This window comes from Saccopteryx bilineata, chromosome 2 (genome assembly GCF_036850765.1).
Source record: "Saccopteryx bilineata isolate mSacBil1 chromosome 2, mSacBil1_pri_phased_curated, whole genome shotgun sequence".
In the NCBI taxonomy this organism is placed as follows: Eukaryota; Metazoa; Chordata; class Mammalia; order Chiroptera; family Emballonuridae; genus Saccopteryx; species Saccopteryx bilineata.
The window spans coordinates 169314700-169337437 of record NC_089491.1 but is presented as its reverse complement, the minus strand read 5'-3'; the positions used below and the strand labels follow the sequence as shown (position 1 = coordinate 169337437).

The following is a 22738-nucleotide window of genomic DNA, read 5'->3' as shown; positions in this document are numbered from 1 at the left end:
GACAGGGAATGAAGAGAGCTACATCTACCGCCACTGACAAACCTTGAAAATAAAAGTGAAGCAAAAAGACAATTTGTAGGAAGATAATTATCCATTCATTTTAGAGGAGACAGAGTGAGTGTGTGTGTGTGTGTGTGTGTGTGTGTGAGAGAGAGAGAGAGAGAATGAGAGAGAGAGAGAGAGAGAGAGAGAGAGACGGTGGGAGGAGCAGGAAGCATCAACTCCCATATGTGCCTTGACTGGACAAGTGCAGGGTTTCGAACCGGCAACCTCAGCATTCCAGGTTGATACTTTATCCACTGCGCCACCACAAGGCAGGCCCATAATTTACAATATACAATTTTATTTCAAGTTTTCAAACTTGCAGGATGCTAACTTCTTTGGGAACATAAGTAGGTATTAAGAGTTCCAACTCACATACAGAAATTATAACCAATTCATGATAGTGGTATTTGATGGGAGGGATATTTGAGGGAGGGAATTAGGACTAAGGAAGGATATACAGGGGTCTGCAACTGTTATCTGTTTTTTTTTTTAAAAAACTAGGTGTACAGACTTTTATTTACATGCTTTATTTCTCTCTCTCTCTCTCTCTCTCTCACACACACACACACACACACACAACCAGGTGTTTCACAATTTTAAAAAATACATTTTTAAGCATGCTGAGAAAGTAGAGCTAACTGCCTAAATTGATCCACTGGATTTTTTTTTCCTTTAGAAGGGTCATTTAGGAAATAACCTGTGCTGATTTCAGATTGTTAGCAAATGCTTTTAAAACTCCCATACTTTGTAACATATCTATTTTTACAGATGAAGCCACAGGTTAACATATCATTGTTAAATGGTTTACTAAGTATTTGAACACAGGCACTTAATCAGTTTGAGAACCAGGAAGGAATAATTCCTCTTCAAAGGTCTATTTAAACTAAATATTCTCTAATCTTCTGTTAAAAGAAGTTAGTTGTACATTTCAAGTATGGTGAGAAAAACTGGTTGAGGGAAAGGAATGAATGGTAGAAAAGAAAGGGTAGCAATAGCAAGGTCCTCAACTGAGGTGGAAAAAATAGAACTACAGCACTGGTGGCTGTAATAGCCTTAAACATACTCCTCTAAAAAGTAACCAAGAACCAGCAGTTTAACTGTATAGAAGGAAAGGTGAGGGAATTACAAGTTAATGTTGGCTCTCTCAGATTTGACAGCCAAGGGCTGTTAGTTTTATAACACTAACTTGTTTCACCCCAGTGACATGGAAGCAGGACATCATTCTCACTCAAGTCAATTTGTACTTCTCCAGGATAGCCTGCCACAAAGAAAACACCCTCTTTAGTGCCCGTCTTTGGCACCTTCAGTCCTTTCACATTGCTAAAATAGTATGTACTCTTAAATAGGAATCCAGAAACCGAGTTCAATAAAAATGTCTATAAACTTTAGTTCCAAAAGCCTTCCATGTTAACCTAACATTTCCATTCGAACATTCTTTCTAGGTAAAATCTCACTCACTCAGTTTAGAATTCTTGCTTCTACAGTTACTTATAGCCTTCCCATTTACAAATTTTAGTCCTCTGCTTTTCCCCAGACCAAATTCTAAGAAGCTAAATTCAGAAACTTGACTCTCTTGCCTGACCTGTGGTGGCGCAGTGGATAAAGCGTCGACCTGGAAATGCTGAGGTCGCCGGTTCGAAGCCCTGGGCTTGCCTGGTCAAGCAAGGCACATATGGGAGTTGATGCTTCCTGCTCCTCCTCCTCCTCTCTCTCTCTCTCTGTCTCATCTCTAAAAAATGAATAAAAAAAAAACAAAAAAAAAAACCTGACTCTCTTTAGGACTCCTATAGCTCCATATTTATCATAAACTGGCTAATCACATGTACCAGTTTGCCTGTTCTGAATTCTGATTTTCACTCATTGTCTTAGCACAATTATGACTACATAATAATTTACTTTGATTAAAATGTCTAAAAGCACAATGCTTGCAATGTAATAGTAAAAATCTCCTTCATGAGGTACTTTTTGATATTATACAAAGTGTAGTCTTTTTGTCTTTTCATCTACATCCATTATGTACCCTCTCCAAACCTCTACACCAAGCTCTTACATGTCAAAATATAACCAATGTGAACCACTTCTCAGAGGAAAGATGAGGCCCAATTTATTCAGAAAGATTGTAGGTCAGTGAAGAGGTTATAATTAAGTGATGAAGAATCAGCATTTGCTAATGGTTAACATCTGAGAAAGAAATCACAAGTGAGAAACTTTTATAATTGAGTTATATTCTTTGAAGACAAGGCCCTAACAGATAGCTTAGTACAATACCTTCCTTCTTACAAGTGAAAAGGCTGAAATATTAAAGGGTAATCTGTTGCACTAAATCTTTTCAACCGAATCTGAGGTCTTAAGAGTAATACACTGCTCTTATTTTTAGAGTCTTCATGCTTTCTGGGAGGAAGAGATCAAGCACTCAGAGTTCATCCCACAATAAGCCATAACTTTATTAATTATAGAAACAGTACAAATTTCAAACCAAGCTGTAGTAACTCTTTTGAAACACCAAAAAAGAGGTCCTCCTTTTAAGATGATTACATTGTTAATTCCTGTAAGAGAAAAGAGATCATCAGAAGTAAAGAAAAACAGAGATTTCAGGTCACTAACACTTAGGGCAACTCAGGATAGGCTTTGGAATGAGGCTTCCTAATTGGCTGATAATAAGCACAGATAATAAAGTCACCCATAAGTAGCCAGTTAAGAAATAAAGGTTTGAACACTTACCATAATAGCATTTACAATATCATTACTGTTGTTCTTCAGGGCTCGAACTGCCTTTGCTCTTGACACATTTGCTTGTGACATGACCAATTCTATGTCCTTAACTTCCACACCTGTTTCATCAACCTGAGAAAGAAGGAAAATGCACTTAATAAACTAGAGGCAAGAACAACTTCAGTATATCTGTTGGACTCAGGAATCTCTCTCTCTCTTTTTTTTTCTCACTTTTCTGAAGCTGGAAACGGGGAGACAGCCAGACAGACTCCCGCATGCGCCTGACTGGGATCCACCCGGCACGCCCACCAGGGGGCGATGCTCTGCCACTCCGGGGCGTCACCCTGCCGCGACCAGAGCCACTCTAGTGCCTGGGGCAGAGGCCAAGGAGCCATCCCCAGCGCCCGGGCCATCCTTGCTCCAATGGAGCCCCGGCTGCGGGAGGGTAAGAGAGAGACAGAGAGGAAGGAGGGGGGGGGGGGTGGAGAAGCAAATGGGCGCCTCTCCTATGTGCCCTGGCCAGGAATCGAACCCAGGTCCCCCGCACGCCAGGTCGACGCTCCACTGCTGAGCCAACCGGCCAGGAATCTCTTGAATCTAGTTCTTCCATTAACTCAAAAACTTTCACTCAATGGGATCCAAGAAACTAGAACAATACAGAACCCATCCATTAATACAGACATACTATCTACAGAAGATTAAGAGTATAAAAGGGCCCTAGCCGGTGGCTCATGGATAGAGCATTGGCCGGGCGTATGGAGGTCCTGGGTTTGTTTGATTCCTGATCAGTGTACACAAGAGAAACAACCTTCTATTCCTCTTCTCCTTTTCTCTCTTCCCCTCCCACAGCCAGTGGCTTGATTGGGTTGAGCATGGGCCCTAGGCACTGAGGATAGCTTGGTTGATTCGAGCATTAGACAGTGTTGACAGGTGGATCCTGGTCAGGGTCCTTACGGCAGTCTGTCTTATTTCCTCTCCTCTCACTTGGAAAAGGGGAAAAAAAGTATAAAAGATTTCCCTGGGCCCTGGCCGGTTGGCTCAGCGGTAGAGCGTCGGCCTGGCGTGCGGGAGACCCGGGTTCGATTCCCGGCCAGGGCACATAGGAGAAGCGCCCATTTGCTTCTCCACCCCCCCCCTTCCTCTCTGTCTCTCTCTTCCCCTCCCGCAGCCAAGGCTCCATTGGAGCAAAGATGGCTCGGGCGCTGGGGATGGCTCCTTGGCCTCTGCCCCAGGCACTAGAGTGGCTCTGGTCACGGCAGAGCATCGCCCCCTGGTGGGCGTGCCGGGTGGATCCCGGTCGGGCGCATACGGGAGTCTGTCTGACTGTCTCTCCCCGTTTCCAGCTTAAGAAAAAAAAAAAAAGATTCCCCTGCATACCTCTTCTTCTTCACTCTCCTCTTGTACAGTTGGAGTCTGTGTGTTTTCTTGAATGTTTGAGACAGCTTCACCTTGAACTTTAAATTTCTCAGCAGCTGCTAGCTGTGCTTGCTGAGATAAATCCTCAATCTGTAGAACAGAAAGTAGAGATTCATGTGAGTAGATCTGTCTGTAGTAAATGAAAGAAATCATTTACATCTTTCCCAAACTATCACTCTAAACCCACCTCAGATTAACCGACTGTATAGCTTTAAATTGCTCACCCTTGCTCAGATTATTATTAGAAGTAGCTTAGGTTTAAAGCAGTGACTCTCAACTGGTGAGTAACTTTGTCTCCCAGGGGACGTCTGCTAAATATCTGGAGATTTTTTTTTGTTATCATAACTGGATGTGATACTGCTAAAACATCTATAATGCACATCTATAATGGCCCTTCCATACTAAGAATTACTAACACAAAATATCAATGGTGCTGAGGTTGAGAAACCCTGGTCTGAAGCAACTCCAATGAAAACTTTCCTTACTTTGGCTTCTCCAAAAACTATGTAGGTATCTGAAGCTGGGCTCTTGTAGACATCTGGTTTTGTGATGACAAAGAGGATATTCTTAGATTTCCGGATAGTGACCCTAGTAACCCCTGTAACCTGTCGAAGACCCAGTTTGGACATAGCCTAAGGAATAGAAAAGAATATCAGGTTTCCAATTTTTTTAGAAGCAGCTTCAGGAAGTAATAAAGAGCATAATACCACATCCAAAACAAAGTCTTTTTCTGGGCTAACAAGAGTTTATATATAAGAATATAGAATTGGCGGTCCTGGCCGGTTGGCTCAGTGGTAGAGCGTCAGCCTGGCGTGCAGGAGTCCCGGGTAACTGGCCAGGGCACACAGGAGAAGCGCCCATCTGCTTCTCCACCCCTCCTCCTCTCCTTCCTCACTGTCTCTCTCTTCCCCTCCCGCAGCCAAGGCTCCACTGGAGCAAAGCTGGCCCGGGCGCCGAGGATGGCCCTGTGGCCTCTACCTCAGGCGCTAGAATGGCTCTGGTCGCAACAGAGCATTGCCCCCTGGTGGGCGTGCCAGGTGGATCCCGGTTGGGCGCATGCGGGAGTCTGTCTGACTGCCTCCCCGTTTTCAACTTCAGAAAAATACAAAAAAAAAAGAAAAAAAGGAATACAGAATTGGCTTCCAGGACTTCTTGGGTTTTTTTTTGCCAAAGTAACTCCTATTATTTTAAATAAACATAATTCTAATATCACCAAGAGTTCCAACATAGTTCCTCCCCTCTAAAGTTTACTTCATCAGAAACTTTAATCCTTGTTTAACTTAAAATCTTACCTTCCGTGCCTTCTTTTCACTCCGGCTTTGTTTTGCTTTACTGACTGGTTCTTCATCAATTTCAGCTGCTGCCGCTAGCTAAAATAAAATGGTAAGCTGTAATGTAAGACTTAAATTCCACAATCCCACTGTGGCTTTTTTCCCTTTATGAAAGTTTAGTTTCAAACACAGACGTCATCTTCTCTGATCAACTCTGTTTCTCCAACGCTTCCTTGATCCAAGTACTTATACCAATGAGTAAAAGAATATCTACCTGGGCTTGCTGTGTGGTTGCCTGTGTGGAATCTTGTTCCTCGAGCTCTGGTACTGATTCATCACTGTCAGATTCTGTTCCAGATCCTAAGATGAAAAATAATTACTATTTTATAGTAGATTATGAAAAGGAGGCACTTTACTATGGCCTGCCTGGAGCAGAGGTCACTGGTTTATGCTAACCCTCGCAAAGGTAAATGTAAATCAACTGACTTGCATAGAGTCAGTTTGATAGCCCTCCACTTAGTCACAAACTAGTGTGTATACATCCATTCAAGACCCAGCTACAGAAATGAGAGGTAATTACTAGATACAGCTGAATAGTTTATAGACTATAACTACTTCCTTTCCCTTTCTTTTTTTTTTTTTTAAATTTTATTTATTTATTTATTTTTATAGGGACAGAGAGAGAGTCAGAGAGAGGGATAGATAGGGACAGACAGACAAGAACGGAGAGAGATGAGAAGCATCAATCATCAGTTTTTCATTGGGACTCCTTAGTTGTTCATTGATTGTTTTCTCATATGTGCCTTGACCGTGGGCCTTCAGCAGACCGAGTAACCCCTTGCTCGAGCCAGCGACCTTGGGTCCAAGCTGGTGAGCTTTTTTTGGCTCAAGCCAGATGAGCCCGCGCTCAAGCTGGCAACCTCGGGGTCTCGAACCTGGGTCCTTCCACATCCCAGTCTGACGCTCTATTCACTGCGCCACCACCTGGTCAGGCTCCTTTCCCTTTCTTTACTTCCTGACATAGGCATACAGAAAAGACCTATGTAATTCCAAGTCCTACCCAATAGCCCAACCATCCCAGAAAAGGTCCGGTAGACAAGGTGTCTGCAGATACTCTGAGGTGAAAACATTCTCATATCGTGGCAGCAGACCAGGGAGGGCACTTTCCCTCATCCTTTAAACTGGTTTTGGGAGAGGCCAGAAGCAGTTATGTACATTTAGCCTTATTTTCAAACCACTTACCCTAGCAATTTGATCTAATCAATATAGCTTAAAGATTCCCAATGATGCCAACCTGTAGTTCCAATAGTCACCGTTACTCATAATTCTCCTGTGACCTCTCCCATTTCCTTCAAACGTAATCCATATATTTTAAGTTTTCCTCTACTGAAAGGCCAAGCATCAATAGATTGAGGGAAAAAACCATACACTTGCACCATTCTCAGGCTAGGAAAACAGATCTTTTAAGAAAAAGAAGTCCCTGGGCACTGGTCATTACTAAGTGAAAAGAAGTTCAAATAGTGCCCATGTTCAATAGTTTCCCAGTAATTTAGCAAATCTCAGGCCCAGGGACAAGGTTAGTGATGTGGTAGAAATTAGAGCGAATCAAAGGTCTAGTAGGTCTTGGTTTTCAATGTCACATCAGTTAGGTAAATTGATGGCAAACTCAGGATTAGTCTGGACCCCATTACATACGATGATACACAATGCACTATCTGAAGTGATGAAAACCAAGATTCTGCTTCAGATTCCTAGAGCTTCTGCATTTAAAATTACCACTCTATGTTCTATGTCCAAACACAAGCAGATATTCTGGAAAGTGGCGCATCCTAGGATTAGTATTGGTGGGTAGCCCCCAAGAGGGGTGTGGGCAACACACCATGCACACGACAAACCAAGGCATATACCCTTGTTGTTCTTCAGAACAGGCTGCTTGGCAGAGGGGGTTGGGGCAGGGACCCCAGCAGGTTTGGGGGTGGGCATGTTCACGAGGACCGACTGGAAAGGCACTCCCCCAGAGATTGGTTCCGGGGGAATCAGAGGCGGCAGCTCATCCTCATCAGCAGGGGCTGAGAGCTTACAGGGTGATTCCAGCACCAGCCCAGGTGAGGACGGCAGAGGATGCTGTTTAGGAAGCAGAGGGGGAACTGGGGAGGGAGGAGCAAGAGGCAGAGATACTGATGGGGTAGGTGCTGGAGAGACAGATGCTGATTCACCAGCTTTAGGAAGGACCTTCTCAGAGGCAGCTGTTGCTAGAGGTGTAGATGTCTCAGATTTAGGATAAGGAGCCAAGGGACTCTTCAGAGAATGAAGAGAATCTTTGCTTTTTAAAGGAAAAATGGGGAGGGCTTTTGGAGTCTTTGGAGAAGTGCCTTTCTGACTGGAGACTGCCCATGGAGGGGCTAAAGCCACTGCACAAAGGGGCCCTTTAGTGCCATTCTCAGCTGAGAGATCTGGGCATACAGGAAGTGAATTCTTCTTGGCTGGTGGGCCTTTCTGAGTGGGAGTTGTGATGACTGATGCTTTTTCTGAAGCTGGGGCACCATGTACTGCTTTGAGAGCTGTGGAGCCTTCCTTTATGGGGAGCTCTTTAGATGTCTGAAGGGCAATGGATCCCAAGGGACATGTGATGGAAACTGGGGAGGTAGGGGAGTCTTTGGGGGATGGAGTTTTAGTAGGGGTTCTTTCGCGGTTTGGGGAAGCTGAGGGCTCTTTGGGGGATGCAGTTGCTGGGGCCCCTTTGGGGGATGCAGTCGCTGGGGCCCCTTTGGGGGCTGGGGAAACTGAGGGCTCTTTGGGGGATGCAGTTGCTGGGGCCCCTTTGGGGGCTGGGGAAGCTGAGGGCTCTTTGGGGGATGCAGTTGCTGGGGCCCCTTTGGGGGATGCAGTCGCTGGGGCCCCTTTGGGGGCTGGGGAAACTGAGGGCTCTTTGGGGGATGCAGTTGCTGGGGCTCCTTTGGGGGCTGGGATAACTGGAGTTCTTTTGGGGGATGCAGTTGCTGGGGCCTCTTTGGGGGATGCAGTTGTTGGAGCCCCCTTGGGGGCTGGGGTAGCTGAGGGCTCTTTGGGGGATGCAGTTGCTGGGGCCCCTTTGGGGGCTGGGGAAGCTGAGGGCTCTTTGAGGGATGCAGTTATTGGGGCCCCTTTGGGGGCTGGGGAAGCTGAGGGCTCTTTGGGGGATGCAGTTGTTGGGGCTCCTTTGAGGGCTGGGGTAACTGGAGTTCTTTTGGGGGGTGGAGTTGGGGCTCCTTTGGGGGCTGGGGAAACTGAGGGCTCTTTGGGGGATGCAGTTGCTGGGGCCCCTTTGGGGGCTGGGGAAACTGAGGGCTCTTTGGGGGATGCAGTTGCTGGGGCTCCTTTGGGGGCTGGGATAACTGGAGTTCTTTTGGGGGATGCAGTTGTTGGAGCCCCCTTGGGGGCTGGGGTAGCTGAGGGCTCTTTGGGGGATGCAGTTGCTGGGGCCCCTTTGGGGGCTGGGGAAGCTGAGGGCTCTTTGGGGAATGCAGTTGCTGGGGCCCCTTTGGGGGCTGGGGAAGCTGAGGGCTCTTTGAGGGATGCAGTTATTGGGGCCCCTTTGGGGGCTGGGGAAGCTGAGGGCTCTTTGAGGGATGCAGTTATTGGGGCCCCTTTGGGGGCTGGGGAAGCTGAGGGCTCTTTGGGGGATGCAGTTGCTGGGGCCCCTTTGGGGGCTGGGGAAGCTGAGGGTTCTTTGAGGGATGCAGTTATTGGGGCCCCTTTGGGGGCTGGGGAAGCTGAGGGCTCTTTGGGGGATGCAGTTATTGGGGCCCCTTTGGGGGCTGGGGAAGCTGAGGGCTCTTTGGGGGATGCAGTTGTTGGGGCTCCTTTGGGGGCTGGGATAACTGGAGTTCTTTTTGGGGGTGGAGTTGTTGGGGCTCCTTTGGGGACTGGGGTAACTGAGGGCTCTTTGGGGGATGCAGTTGTTGGGGCTCCTTTGAGGGCTGGGGTAACTGGAGTTCTTTTGGGGGGTGGAGTTGTTGGGGCTCCTTTGGGGGCTGGGGTAACTGAGGGTTCTTTGGGGGATGGAATTGTTGGGGCCCCTTTGGGGGCTGCAATAGCTGGAGTTCTTTTGGGGGATGCAGTTATTGGGGCCCCTTTGGGGGCTGGGGTAGCTGAGGAATCTTTGGGGGATGGAGTTGCTGGGGCCCCTTTGGGGGCGGGGGCAGCTAGGGCTCTTTGGGGAGACGGTATTTCTGAGGCTCCTTTGGGGGCTGAAGACTCTTTGGGGGAAGGAGAAACCACAGCTGAGGGAGCAGGGGCCCCTTTGGAGGATGGGGCAGCTGGGGGTGGGGGGACCCCTTTGGGTGAGGGAGCCATAACTGGGAGTTTGGGGGTCTCCTTAAGGGATGAGGTTGCTGGGCCCCCTTTTAGAGAGGGAAGGGTGGCAGCTGGGGGAGTGGGGGCCCCTTTAGGAGGTACAGTAGCTGGGGTTCCTTTAGGGGAGGGGCTCTCTTTGGGGGAGAGTGGAGTGGGGGAATGCTTCTTGGCCAGTGATCCTTTAGGGACTTGAAAAGAAAACTCGGCCTCTGGAAGAAAGGAAGCTTCACTTAGAGAGACAGGAGATGAGAGATTTTCAGCAGGAGTATCAGAGAGAGCAGGTACACTTTCAGAAACAGAAGGAACAAGAGTTAAGGTAGTAGAATTAGCTGAACCCTTTTTGGTTGGGGGTCTTTTAGTCTGAGGAGACACACTAGTCGCTAAAGGAGATGGACAGTGAGCTAGGGAAGTTCCTTTAGAAGCATCCGAGTCTTCAGTTAGGCATCCTTTAAGGGAGGAAGCCACAGGTGCCAATGCTGAGGTATGAGAAATACCATGAACTCTTTTTGCATCTGGAGTAGTACCAGCTGGGAGAAGAGAGGGAAAGGGCTCCGATTTGGAAATTTCAGAAGCCCGTGCCACCATAGTTGGAGAAGCAGAAACATTCTGTGAGGATGAAGTCATAGCTGGAGTGACAGGGCCACTTTCAGAGGTAGAAGTACTCTTCTTGGCTGGGTGGCTTTCAGGAACTAAAGAGACAATTCCTTCTAAAAAAGTGCTGACTGTAGTTGTAGAAGTGGAGGTTCCTTTGGCAGTTGTGGGAGCCATCCCAGAAGTGGCAGCACTTTCCAAAGGAAATGTTGCTACAGTTGGGGTAGTAAGAGAACTTCTGAGAAGCAGAGTAGTGAGGTCTGTCTTCATTATAGGGGCTGGGGAAACAGCACCCAGAGGAGAGAGAGTAGTAGCAGCTGGCTTAACTACAGGCAGAGGCTCTATTAGGTTTTTGTTTGCTAAGGTGGCTTCAAGACAAAGAGGTATCTCCAGAGAAGATGATGTACTTTGAGGAGATGGGTGCTTTTGAGGGGCTGCCAGGGTCAATGGTGGTAGAGTAGGGTCTTTCTTGGTAGGAAGTCTTGCCTGGGCTGGTGAAATAAGGGCTCCTACAGGAGAGGGACATATAGTTTGGAGATCTTTCTGTGTTGGGAACTTAACCAGTACAGAAGCAGGGAGATTTTTGGGATCCTCAAGGGCTGGCAGAGGAGACACTGGTATCCCCGGAGTGGTGGTTATCTGACTAATAGGAAGCTCTTTGGGAGCCAGAGGTGCCACAGCCAAGGCAGTACAGGAAACTGAGTTCCTACCACCTGCGGGACCTGAAGACACTGGAGGAGAAACACAGGCAGCACCTACTAGCTCAAAGGGGGTAGGTGCTGCAGAAACTGTAGAGGAGTTTGTCATCACAAGTGAGGTGGTTCCAATAGAAGAAATAGGAGCATCTTTCAAACCTGGACTTTCTGGAGAAGCAGGAGGAATATGGGCCATCAAAGGCTGCTGAGCAGCATCAGGACCGCCTTTGAGAATGAGAGAGGCTGTAGGAGATATGGGAGAAGAGATAGTTGCATCTGAGGAAAAAGGAGGACTGTAGGAAGATATGCTAGTGATGGTAGAGGGTCCTTTGTCAACAGAGAGAGCCATAGGGGAAGTTGGAGTGCTCACTGGAAAGGCAGCCACAGCACCAGGAACCACCTCATTTCTGGAAGGGAGGGGAGGAATTGCAGACTGCTGAAGAGGGTAAGAGGCCCCTATGGAAGAATGATCTACAGAAGTGGTATTCACTATAGGATGTGACAAGACATTAGGGCCTGTCTGACATACAGGAATGACAGGAGAACCAGGACAACCCTGATATAAAGGTACAAGCTGAGAGCCCAGAGAAGAGAGGAAAACCGGGGGCACATTGGGAGCCACAGCAACAGACTGGGTTGAAAGAAGTAAGGCAGCAGGTGGACTAAGGGGTCCCTTTAGGCTGAGGCTGAGAGACTTTTGTGGAGAAGTCAGAGCTGAGGAATTAGGGATGCTTTTGACCTGAGGGGACGTGATGGCTAGGGAAGTGGTAGGTGGTATCTGAGCACAGGAGGTTATTCCAGACTGAACAGAGGCCAAGGGAGTTAAAAGGGGGGAAGGACCAGCACTGGCTATATATGGAGGGATGGGGGGAACTTTTGGATTAGGGACTACTTGCAAGGGAGCTTGAACAGGAGAGGTCTTTGGTTCTGAGGAAGTAATGGGAGCTGACAGAGGTGTCACGGACCCTGACTCAGCCTCAACAACTGAAGGAGGTGAACTAAGAGGGTCAGGTGAGTAAGCAGAGCTCTTCTGAACTGAGTGGGGAGCCAAGGCCACTAGAGCCAAGGAAGCTGAAGAGGAATGGGCACCTTTCAGAGTTGATGTTATCATGGGAGAGGCCAGAGCTAAGGCAGCTGGGGAGATGGGAGGCCCTATTAGGTTTGGTAGGACAGCTGGGGTGTCAGGGGGGGAAGAGGCAGCTCCTAAAGGCAGGGCTGTCTCAGAGGATGACTGGGGAAAAGAAGCTTCAAAAGGGGTTGAGGCAATAGTAGAGGGAGAAAGGGATGGGGCAGGCTGGTTAGGGGTCATCAGAGGACACTGTAGGGGAGGCAGGGAGCAAGGAGGGGAAAGGGTAGGTTCAGGCTGCCCTAAGGTAGCAGTAACACTCAAGGCCGAAGACACAGGAAGCACAGCTGGAGAAGAAAGCAAAAAAGGGGATAAAAGAGGAAAGGGAAGGAAAAAAATAAAGGTGAGTTATGCAGCCCAACTCAGTACAACATGTTTCATAAGCAGCACTGGAATTTTTAATCTGAGAAAAATTACCACAAGAAATAGCAACCTTTCTGAAACATACCAGTACTTCGGTCCTTAAGAATCCACTCCTCCCTTCCTTCCTTCCTCAAATAAATTTCTCACGGGCCACAGAATCAGAAACAGAAGAACAGCTGTTTCACCCTGTCTACCCAAGAACCAAGAACATGAACTAACCAGGACACATACTGATAACTGGAACACAGAGGTAGTAAGTGGTGGTGATGATGGGCAATCAGAGCCAAATGAGAAAAAAAGTCTTTATATTTATATGCTCAGGAAAAACCTGATCTAAGAGTAAATTTTAGGAAGGGGTGTTCAAACAATTCAATTCTTCCTGAAGTTAATACTAAACTATTAAATCAGGCCACTTAGCCTCCTTGTGCTTGTTTACTTACCGAAAACAAAAAAACAATCACAAATGAGTTGTACTCCATAGTCCCTACACACCTTACCGGATAATGTTAGCTCTTCAGACATCAATCTCAGAACAATTAGATTGTCAGGCAGAGAGAGAGAGAGAGCTTAGTCACAAGGGTAGGGACTGTATTATGAAACTATAACTCAACTTGTTAAATCAGACTGTGGTTCTATTTTGGAAGTAGGGAACTGCAGTCAAGAAAATACATTGGATTCCCACCCCTTAATCTGGATGAGTATGTCATTCTGCAAAAATAAACCAATATCAGGCACTAGAGTAAAGCTAAGCAAGATTTTCTAAACGACAGAAAAATCCATGTTTACTATTCAGGAGATAACAAGGAATACAGCAACCAATGCTCAACACTTTTAAGGGACTATTTAAATGACACAAAAGACCATAGCATTAAAATTCACAATTTTCTTAAGAGATTCTACCACAGAAGACAAACCAGTTTTCCCTAGAATTGGTAGGTCAAAGTCTTATGATTAAAGTGCACATGCTTTCAAACATAATCAGAATTTGAAATTTAAGACTGTTTTCCTCTGACTAGACCTCAAGATGGGAGGTCCAAATTACTTGGTTTAGACACTATAACCAATTCCCTGAGCTAACATGCATTCAAGTTATTTAATCTTGAAGCCTGAAACCAAATTCTAAATTCACCTGAATTTGAGTCTCCAAATTTGAAAAGTCAAGTTGTTTAGAGGCTCTGCAGTTTTAGCACTGAAATAACAGTACCTTTAGAGAGCCGTCCTTTATTTTTTCCCTTAAGTCCCCTGTAGTTCAAAGATTTTCTATCACTCACTCCTCAGCTCAGGGATGCCCTTCTCCTTCTCCAGCAGCTGTATTAATCCCTTCAGCTGCTGAAATTAGACAGGTGGGGAGGGACAACCTTATAGCTTTCAAACAACTCTATTTTAATTACAGAAGACAGAAATTGCCGGTAAGGGACAGATGCAGTTAAAAAAAGGAAGAAAAAAAAAAAAAAAAAGGAAAAAAGAGGCCCCGGCCGGTTGGCTCAGTGGTACAGTGTCGGCCCGGCGTGCAGGAGTCCTGGGTTCAATTCCCGGCCAGGGCACACAGGAGGGGCACCCATTTGCTTCTCCACCCCTTCCCCTCTCCTTCCTCTCTGTCTCTCTCTTGCCCTCCCGCAGCCGGGCTCCATTGGAGCAAAGATGGCCCAGGCGCTGGGGATGGCTCTGTGGCCTCTGCCTCAGGCACTGGATGCAGCAGAGCGTCGCCCCCTGGTGGGCGTGCCAGGTAGATCCCGGTCAGGCGCATGCGGGAGTCTGTCTGCCTCCCCGTTTCCAGCGTCGGAAAAATGAAGAAAAAAAAAAAAAAAGGAAAAAAGAAAAGGAGATCACAGCCTAAAGGTTCCCTTTATCTGGTTTTGCACAACTCAGCAAAAGCACCTTTTTTTTCACTATCCCCTTCAGGTTTTATAAAGATGTCCTTTAACCAGAATTAAAAACCTGCCTTACACTACGTTCTCCATCCATGCCAAAGCTGAGCAGCAGAGTCAAAGGAAAGGTTTCAATCCTGGGTTCCAGACAAGCCGTTGCTGTAGACATTATTCCCGCATAATAGAAACATGTCATTACCAATCCACAAAACAAGTAAGCCGACCTCGGAGGGCCCTTGGTCCCAGGACACACTTTATTTCGACATGTGATGATGGCACAATGCCAAGCTCTGCCATCTAAAACCTTGATGCAACTCGTTGGCTGGAACTTCACACGGGCACAGGTCTCCTGGGCTTGACAATGCGTCATCCAATTCTAACAGGTAAGAATCCCTGAGCCCCGACCCTGCTCAGTGTTCCCATGTGAGCTGGGTTCCTTTGAGGCAGGTGCTACACCTACAAAGCAGGCCGGGGAGCTTTTCATGTTCCTGAATCTTAAAAAATATGCTGTTTTAACCCCATTCCCTAATAAAATCCTTCCAGAACATCAGTTAATATTATGGATCCTCCCCGAGAGACTAGCCTCATCTTCTTTCATAAGCATTAACTCTGAAAGAAGTGTTATTTCCTTTGTCACTTGACCCACCAAGCGGTCTCAGGATCGATCTCAATCTTAATCAAGGGTAATAGGGCTAGGAACCTACCTGTCTCAGCCTGGGGCTGCGGCAACTCCTGCTCCGTAGCAGGGACGGTTTCTGTGGCTTCCCCGGGCATTTCTGAAGGGTACAGAAAGGAGGCCTGAATTGACCTGGGTCCGTTCTGCCGCCCAACCTACCGTCAAGTATTCTTAAATACTGCGGAAGACTATAAGGAAAAACCAAGAGGGTGTTTAGGGACACTCCTCCCCAAAGCTGTAGGCAACAGGTGAGACACGTGACGAGAGCCTGAGTCTCTAATCAAGCAAATCATCGCTCACCACTCGCCTCACTCAAACGAGAAGGGGCTTCCGGGGCTCATTTACTCCCCTATTCCAATCTCACAAGGGCAGCACTGCGTTCTCCACCCCAAAAAGGGTCCCGGTCTGGCTCCCGACGACGAGAACCCTCCGACGCTCCCTTCGTCCACCTCCCCTCCTACATTCACGCCGTCCGGGCCGGGACTTGTATGCGCCCCATTGGCCGCCTCTCGGGTATTCCAGCGAGGAAAGAGAGTGCCTTAAGTCCCAAACGCTCGTGGGTCACAGTGAGAACGACGCAAGGCCGTGACCCCCTTAACCTCCTCTAGGTGCTCGCGAAGCCGTTCCCAACAGCAGACGCACTCCGCTTCTGACCCCAACACCGCAGCGCTCCCATCACGCCAGCCCCAGACTCCGCGCCCGGCCCGGCCCGCGGCCCTTCTCCTGGCTTTTGCTAGGACACCAATCGCAGACCCCATTTTGTTCGGAGGCACCAAAGCCATAATTCCTAGGATCGAGTAGGAACCTGGTGGCCACATAAAACCTCTAACCCTCCTTAGCTCTCAGTCCCCGGATAGCTTCACCCGCAAGAAAGGAAGATGGCTGTAGATAGAGACCAGCGCCAAAGACACAACTTACTGTGCGCGGAACGCGGGGCCAAGATGGCGGCAGAAAAAAAAGTGAGCGAGAGCGTGACCCACGCCTGTTGCAGAAGGAAGCCCGGAGTAGAAGGAGGGACTAGAAGCCGCTTCCGGGTCAGGAGCAGCAGATAGGCACTTCCTTTAACGAATGACCCGTCCGCGTCTGTCTGGCTGTGCCTAGACGGGGGTGGAAAGGAGGTCTAAATAAGGATAAGAATTTAGAACAGAACGCCTCCGCCTCTGCGCTTCCTGGCCGGAACCCTCTGCTCCGGGCCACGTGGTCTTTAGATAGCCCACCCCTTTCCCGTGCCCCAGGTCTGAGCATTTTATGCGAAGGGTAAATGCAATGAGCAGCAGCCAACCTCTGCCCTTTGGTCAGCAAAATAGCCACGGCGTTATTTCTACTTTTAATTTTCGTTTCTGAAATAATGCGGGGAAACAATAGGTTTTAAATATACTGCACACAAAAATTAGGAGATACTTCAAAATGAAGTGATAAAATATCCCCTAATTTGTATGGAATGCCAGATTGTATTCACACCATTTTAAGGTAGCAGTGTTAACCCTCAATTTTATTTTTGAAATACACAATTTATACTGATGTTGGAATTATAAAAGCACATATACAATTCTTTTTGCCTGCTATTTTGGGCACTTATTAGGTATCCTGAAACATCTATTCAGGTCCAGCATCCCACCTTAAGTACCCATATCAATGGTTCTCAAACTTTTTGAAGTTGGGGCGCATTTAAAATCCTACAAATAATTGTAGGTGCCTATTATACAAATTTCTGAGAAATATGTTATAATTAAGTCAAACATTAAAGAAAAAAATATAAAGTCCAAGCGTGCTTTTATGGTAATTAAACAAAATAAATACAAAATTAAATTTATTCTGACATTAAAAAACATTTTTATGTTACATTTTTTGTTATGCTTTTTAGAATTCGTAAAAAAGCGGTTAAATATTAAAAAACCTGACAAAGCCTGACCAGGCAGTGGCACAGTGGATGGAGCACGGGACTGGGATGTGGAGGACCCAGGTTCGAGACCCTGAGGTCGCCAGCTTGAGCACAGGGTCATCTGGTTTGAGCAAAGCTCACCAGCTTGGACCCAAAGCAAGAGAAAAGAATGGTGCTGCATTTATGTCCTTCACTTGTGTTGCCTCAATTTGATTTGCCATCATGATGGTACGATCATGAACAGTTCTTGCCCAAAGCATGTCTTTTATTCACTTGATTATCTTGTCTTTATCCGAAATGTCGTCAAAAAGTTCATTGGCAACATCAAGCTTGAATGTTTTGGCATACTCCCCATCTGTGAATGGCTTTCCCTTTCTCACAATTGCTAAAGCACCAGCAAAGCTAGCGGAATTCCAGTCACCTTGTTGGGTCCAAACACGGAGTTGCTGCTGACTAGCTTGCATTCTGCACAGTAGCTCTTGACATGCTTTCTTCCTGCTGTCCTCCACTGGATATTTCGATGCAAGTGTAGTATGGCGTGTCAAAGTGCCACTTTATTTTTGACCGTTTCATCGATGCAATTTTATCATTGCATATTAGACACACTGCAGAACCTGCTCTCTCCACAAAGGGGAATTCCTCTGTCCATTCCTGCTGAAAATACGATACTCATCTTTTTTTTTTAGCCATCTTCTTAGTCAAAAGGGTTTCTGCAATTAGCTAGCTGACTACTTGATTAAAAGGAGGGAAGTTTACTTCCTGACCTCACGACCCATGTACGTTATGCATTATCCAATAAAAATTTGGTGTTGTTCCGGAGGACAGCTGTGATTGGCTTCAGCCACCCGCAACCATGAACATGAGTGGTAGGAAATGGATTGTAAGATGTGAGAATGTTTTATATTTTTAACATAGATTTGTCCGTGAGCCAGATGCAGCCATCAAGAGAGCAACATCTGGCTCATGAGCCATAGGTTCCCTACCCCTGCTCTATTCACTCTGCTACCGCCTGGTCAGGTTCTATAATTTTTATATATATGGAGGAGTTGGCAAATCAGATATTAGGGAAGTCAACAGTCTGAGCATTTTTCTATCTTCAGGAATCATTCATTCTTATAAATTAGCACATGTCCTATAGTTAATTTTAAGGGGTTAGTATACCAGCTTTTATCCAAGGAGGGCTTTACTATTAAAGTATTGAAATACTTTAGTGCCAGACATATTGGAAGCTTAAAAGATCTCATTGAAAGCATTACACCAGTCTTTCTACTCTCATTTTTTCTCCCTTCTTTTCCAAGTGAGAGGAATGTAGATAGATAAATTGCCCCATGTGCCCACTTGGGATCCACTTGGCAACCCCATCTGGGGCCCATGCTCACAACTGAGCTATTTTTAGCACCTGAGGTGAAGGTCTCATGCAGCCATCCTCAGCACCCGGGGGCCAATATGCTCCATCCAATTGAGCTATGGCTGTGGGGGGAGGGAGGGGGAGGGGGAGAAATGGAGAAGCAGATGGTCACTTCTGTGTGCCCTGAATGGGAACTGAACCCGGGACATCCACACACCAGGCCAATGCTCTACCACTGAGCCTACCAGCCAGGGCTCTTTTGAGGTGGGTGGACCAATGAGTCTTTAGTAATTTTGTATTCAGGAATTTCAATTGACCCACTGTTTCTTGAAACTTTAAGACTGAACAATATGTAGTATAAAGCTGAAATAATGAAGAATTTGGCACAAGTCTTGAATATTTTTCTAAAAAAAAATAGAAAAAATACAAGGCATTTCAACATATTGACTGAATTATAACATTTTATATAAACCAAAAGATTAAAAAAAATGACTATGGCTATAGAAAAAACAATGTTAAAGGAAATGCAAAGGAAAGAAATTTCATAAACCACAGAAAGTACCTGCCAGATAGCTTGCTTCCTAGTGTTTCTCAGAATACAGAATGCAAACCAGAATGGCTTTTTTTTTTTTTTTTTAAGCATGAGAGAGAGAGAGCGGGACAAACTGGGAGAGATAAGCATCAACTCGTAGTTGCAGAACTTCAGTTGTTCATTGATTGCTTTCTTATTTGTGCCTTGACCTGGGGGCTCCAACTGAGCCAATGACCCCTTGCTCAGGCCAGCAACCTTGGGCTTTAAGCCAGCAACCATGGGGTCATGTCTATGATCCCACACTCAAGCTGGCCACCCCAGGCTCAAGCTGGTTGAGCCTGTGCTCAAGCCAGATGAGCCCCAGTTCAAGCTGGCAACCTCAGGGTTTCAAACCTGGGTCCTCAGCGACCCAGGTTGACGCTCTATCCACTGGTCCACAACCTGGTCAGGCTAGGTTGGTTTTAAAAGGAGACAAAAGAAACATTGGTACTTTTATTACACTACCACACAAAATCAAATGAAGAAATAAAAGTTTTAAAGAGGTATCTGGATGTAGACAGCCCATTTTGACAAGTATAACAGGCTTTATCTTGGTGAAGTTGGTTACTTTTTCTAAGCTGCTGCTTTACAATGTAGCCTAATCTAATACTGTAGTTCCAATTGTTCTCTAAGGGAAGAAGTTAGAAGCTACAATTGCAACAGTTTTCAACAATTCTCTACTAGGCTTAATATTATAATCTAGTAACAAAGTTTTTGAATTAATGTTTTGGTAGAATAAATTTTTTTAGAGAGGAGAGAGAGAGAGAGAAAGAGAGAGAAGGGGGGAGGAGCAGGAAGCATCAATTCCCGTATGTGCCGTTACCAGGCAAGCTCAGGGCTTCGAACCAGCGACATCAGTGTTTCAGGTTGGCGCTTTAGTCATTGCACCACAACAGGTCAGGCTATGTTTAATAAATTTAGATGCTCAGTTTAAAATGATTTTTAAAAGATAGGTAGTAGGGTGTTACCTGACATATTAAAATATAAGCAAAGAAGTGACTGAATACACACTGCAGGTATAATTAACATACGTGTCGCCTGACCATGTGGTGGCACAGTGAATAGAGCGTCAGACTGGGATGCCGAGGACCCAGGTTCGAGACCCCGAGGTCACTCGCTTGAGCGCGGGATCATCTGACTTGAGCAAAAAGCTCACCAGCTTGGACCCAAGGTCACTGGCTCGAGCAAGGGGTTACTTGGTCTGCTGAAGGCCCACGGTCAAGGCACATATGAGAAAGCAATCAATGAACAACTAAGGTGTCGCAACAAAAAACTGATGATTGATGCTTCTCATCTCTCTCTGTTCCTGTCTGTCTGTCTCTATCTATCCCTCTCTCTGACTCTCTCTCTGTTCCTGTAAAAAACAAACAAACAACCCCCCCCAAAACATAACATGTCTAAGACTTGAGGACAAAACCCTCATTCATCTAGACTATTCACTCTAAAAATATGAAGGCTGTATCTAGTGAGCTGAGATTTAAGTCTTGAGCATATTACTGCTCTGTTAATTCTATATATGGCAACTGATAGAAGTGAGTATAATGGAAATCTTGTGATTATCTTTGTATAATATTTTACAAATTTATCTGCTATCCAATTATTCCTCCAATTTTTGTTTCTTCCAGGAACTTGGACATTCTCCTTTGTTGGTCTCAGGAATCTTTTCAACATAATTCTCAAGAAAAGAAAATTTGCTTAGAGCATTAAAATGCATACATGATTTTGCCATATTTATTAAATGGCTCTTGAAGTATTTGATTCTTGGTTGAATGTAGATGTTATCCAAATTGGTTGAAGAGTTGTTATCTTCAGAAGTCTTTTTGTAAATCTAAAATAGAATAGATATTTATTAAAGGGTAGTGAAGGAAAACAAAACAAAGGTAATTTATTTTCACATTCTGATTTGCTTAATGCTTCTATTAAATTCATATCATGCATAAAGATTTGCTTTCACATGTACTGAAGCCCACATTATAGCCACAGTATAGCCTGGGCTAATACAGAACAAGAATACAAAAGACTTAATATAGCCAGTGGAATATCAACTTCAACAAGGTTTACCAAGTTCAGAGTCATCATTGTTCACTCAATAAGCATACATTTGAGTATCTATGAGTAGAACATTATCTGAGGTACTGCTCTTCCTTTTTTTTGAAAGAGAGAAATAGACAAACAGAGACAGACAGGCAGGGAGAGAGATAAGAAGCATCAACTTATGGTTTTGGCACTGTGGTTGTTCATTGATTGCTTCTCATGTGCCTTGACTGGGGGGCTCCAGCTGAGCCAGTGACCCCTTGCTCAAACCAGTGACCTTGGGCTTCAAGCCAGTGACCATAGGGTCACGTCTAGGATCCCACATTCAAGTTGGTGAGCCTATGTTCAAGTCAGATGAGCCTGTGCTCAAGCCAGCGACCTTGGGTTTTGAACTTGGGTCCTCTGAGCATCCCAGGTCAACACTCTATACACTGCACCACTGCCTGGTTAGGTTAGGCACTACTCTTGAACCGTCACTCCTTCTTCCCTCCTTGCATCCTTCCCTTCCTCCCTCGGTATCTCTCTCTCTCTCTCTTCCTTCCTTCCCTTCCTTCCTTCCCTCCCTCCCTCCCTCCCTTCCTTCCTTTCCTTTCTTTCTTTTCTTTCTCTCTCTCTCTCTCTCTCTCTCTTTCTTTCTTCCTTCCTTTCTTTAGAGACAGAGAGAGAGTCAGAGGGATAGATAGGGACAGACAGGAAGGGAGAGAGATGAAAAGCATCAATCATTAGTTTTTTTTCGTTGCGACACCTTAGTTGTTCATTGATTGCTTTCTGATATGTGCTTTGACCGTGGGGCTACAGCAGACTGAGTAAACCCCTTGCTTAAGCAAGCAACCTTGGGTCCAAGCTGGTGAGCTTTGCTCAAACCAGGTGAGCCTGCGCTCAAGTTGGCGACCTCAGGGTCTTGAACCTGGGTCCTCCTTATCCCAGTCCAATGTTCTATCCACTGTGCCACCGCCTAGTCAGGCCGTCATACATTTTATTAAAAAATGAAGTGGAAAGGGAGTTTGTATTTCCATAACATTGGCACAGTTTTCTATGGTATTCATCAACCTCTTAAATAATATTCACTCCTGATTTTTTTTCTGTTTTGGCTTACATATATGCTTAGGTCTCTCTTATACAAGGAATTCTTCCTTTGACACTGCTAGCCTCTTAGCACCTCCCTCTAGTTCCTATATACAACAGGTGTTTATTGTTACCTTCCTCATTTGACACTTGATAATCTCCTTGAAACTTTCCTTTCCTCTGGCTTCTGTGGCACTTTTATCTCCACTTTCATCTCTCCACTTCTAAATCATTACCAAGTCTCAAGGACTGCACCTTTTGGAGATCTCTAGTGCTACTGTCCTAATAGTAATAGACCAACTGACCTCTTGGGTTCTTTCTATCCCCTGTCTTGAGATATACTGTTTCTAGATTTATATTTCTAGACAAAATTATGAATCATGGCAGTCCCTTCCTTAGCCTGCTTCTTCCGATCTCTATCTCATCACTTCCTGACACATCTTTTTCCAGATTAGCTGTACTACTTAATGGTCTCCTGAGTGACCCAATGGTTTTTTTCCCTCCTATTCCTTTGCTCCTATTCCTTTCAAGAATAAACAACCTGTTTCTTCTGTCCATTCCTGTACCTTGATCTCATCAAATCTCATCTTGTGGAAATCCTTACAAATACTTTAAGGCATGATATATTAGCATTGGGGACTAAATTTCAGATAGCAGCTTACTGAAAAGAGTTCTAATACCACCCTTTTTATATGAAATCTTTTCAGTTTATTTCAATCAGATGAAATTTCTTTCTTAGC

General features: G+C 45.7%; 2 protein-coding genes and 1 long non-coding RNA gene across 10 annotated transcripts in view; 1 reads left to right on the top strand and 2 right to left on the bottom strand.

Annotated features, from left to right (window-relative positions):
• Window positions 1-2464: 2464 nt before the first annotated feature.
• On the bottom strand, window positions 2465-16177 carry NACA (nascent polypeptide associated complex subunit alpha). Of its 6 annotated transcripts, none has more exons than XM_066258345.1 (9): window positions 16017-16177; window positions 15127-15198; window positions 7352-12478; window positions 5719-5804; window positions 5466-5543; window positions 4659-4805; window positions 4135-4263; window positions 2767-2889; window positions 2465-2591 (listed from the first exon to the last, which is right to left on the bottom strand). In XM_066258345.1, the coding sequence occupies exons 2-9, from the start codon at window positions 15194-15196 to the stop codon at window positions 2577-2579; spliced, it is 5775 nt and encodes a 1924-aa protein (XP_066114442.1). In that variant the 5' UTR covers window positions 15197-15198; window positions 16017-16177; the 3' UTR covers window positions 2465-2576. The 6 variants fall into 6 exon arrangements, with proteins under 6 accessions (XP_066114442.1, XP_066114443.1, XP_066114444.1 ...); XM_066258346.1 differs by having other exon boundaries at window positions 15127-15286; window positions 16017-16166; XM_066258347.1 differs by having other exon boundaries at window positions 15929-16017.
• LOC136324884 (uncharacterized) overlaps window positions 14344-22738 on the top strand; it is a 44353-nt gene continuing 35958 nt past the window's right edge. Inside the window, exon 1 of the long non-coding RNA XR_010729159.1 lies at window positions 14344-14805. This is a non-coding gene — a long non-coding RNA (uncharacterized lncRNA). The remainder of the gene's footprint in view (window positions 14806-22738) is intronic.
• PRIM1 (DNA primase subunit 1) overlaps window positions 18976-22738 on the bottom strand; it is a 28906-nt gene continuing 25143 nt past the window's right edge. For all 3 annotated transcript variants that reach the window (XM_066258354.1, XM_066258356.1, XM_066258355.1), the window contains one exon: window positions 18976-20727. In XM_066258354.1, coding sequence (XP_066114451.1) covers window positions 20708-20727 — 20 coding nt within the window. In that variant the 3' untranslated portion in view covers window positions 18976-20707. The remainder of the gene's footprint in view (window positions 20728-22738) is intronic.

What these genes read in the sequence shown, in the direction of transcription:
- NACA (XM_066258345.1), bottom strand. Translation starts at nt 15,196, where the DNA reads ATGCCCGGGGAAGCCACAGAAACCGTCCCTGCTACGGAGCAGGAGTTG. An exon ending in CAACCACACAGCAAGCCCAG is followed by an intron (nt 5,544 to 5,718) that starts GTAGATATTCTT and finishes ATTTTATTTTAG; the next exon opens with CTAGCGGCAGCAGCTGAAAT. An exon ending in TAGTTTTTGGAGAAGCCAAA is followed by an intron (nt 4,264 to 4,658) that starts GTAAGGAAAGTT and finishes TCTGTTCTACAG; the next exon opens with ATTGAGGATTTATCTCAGCA.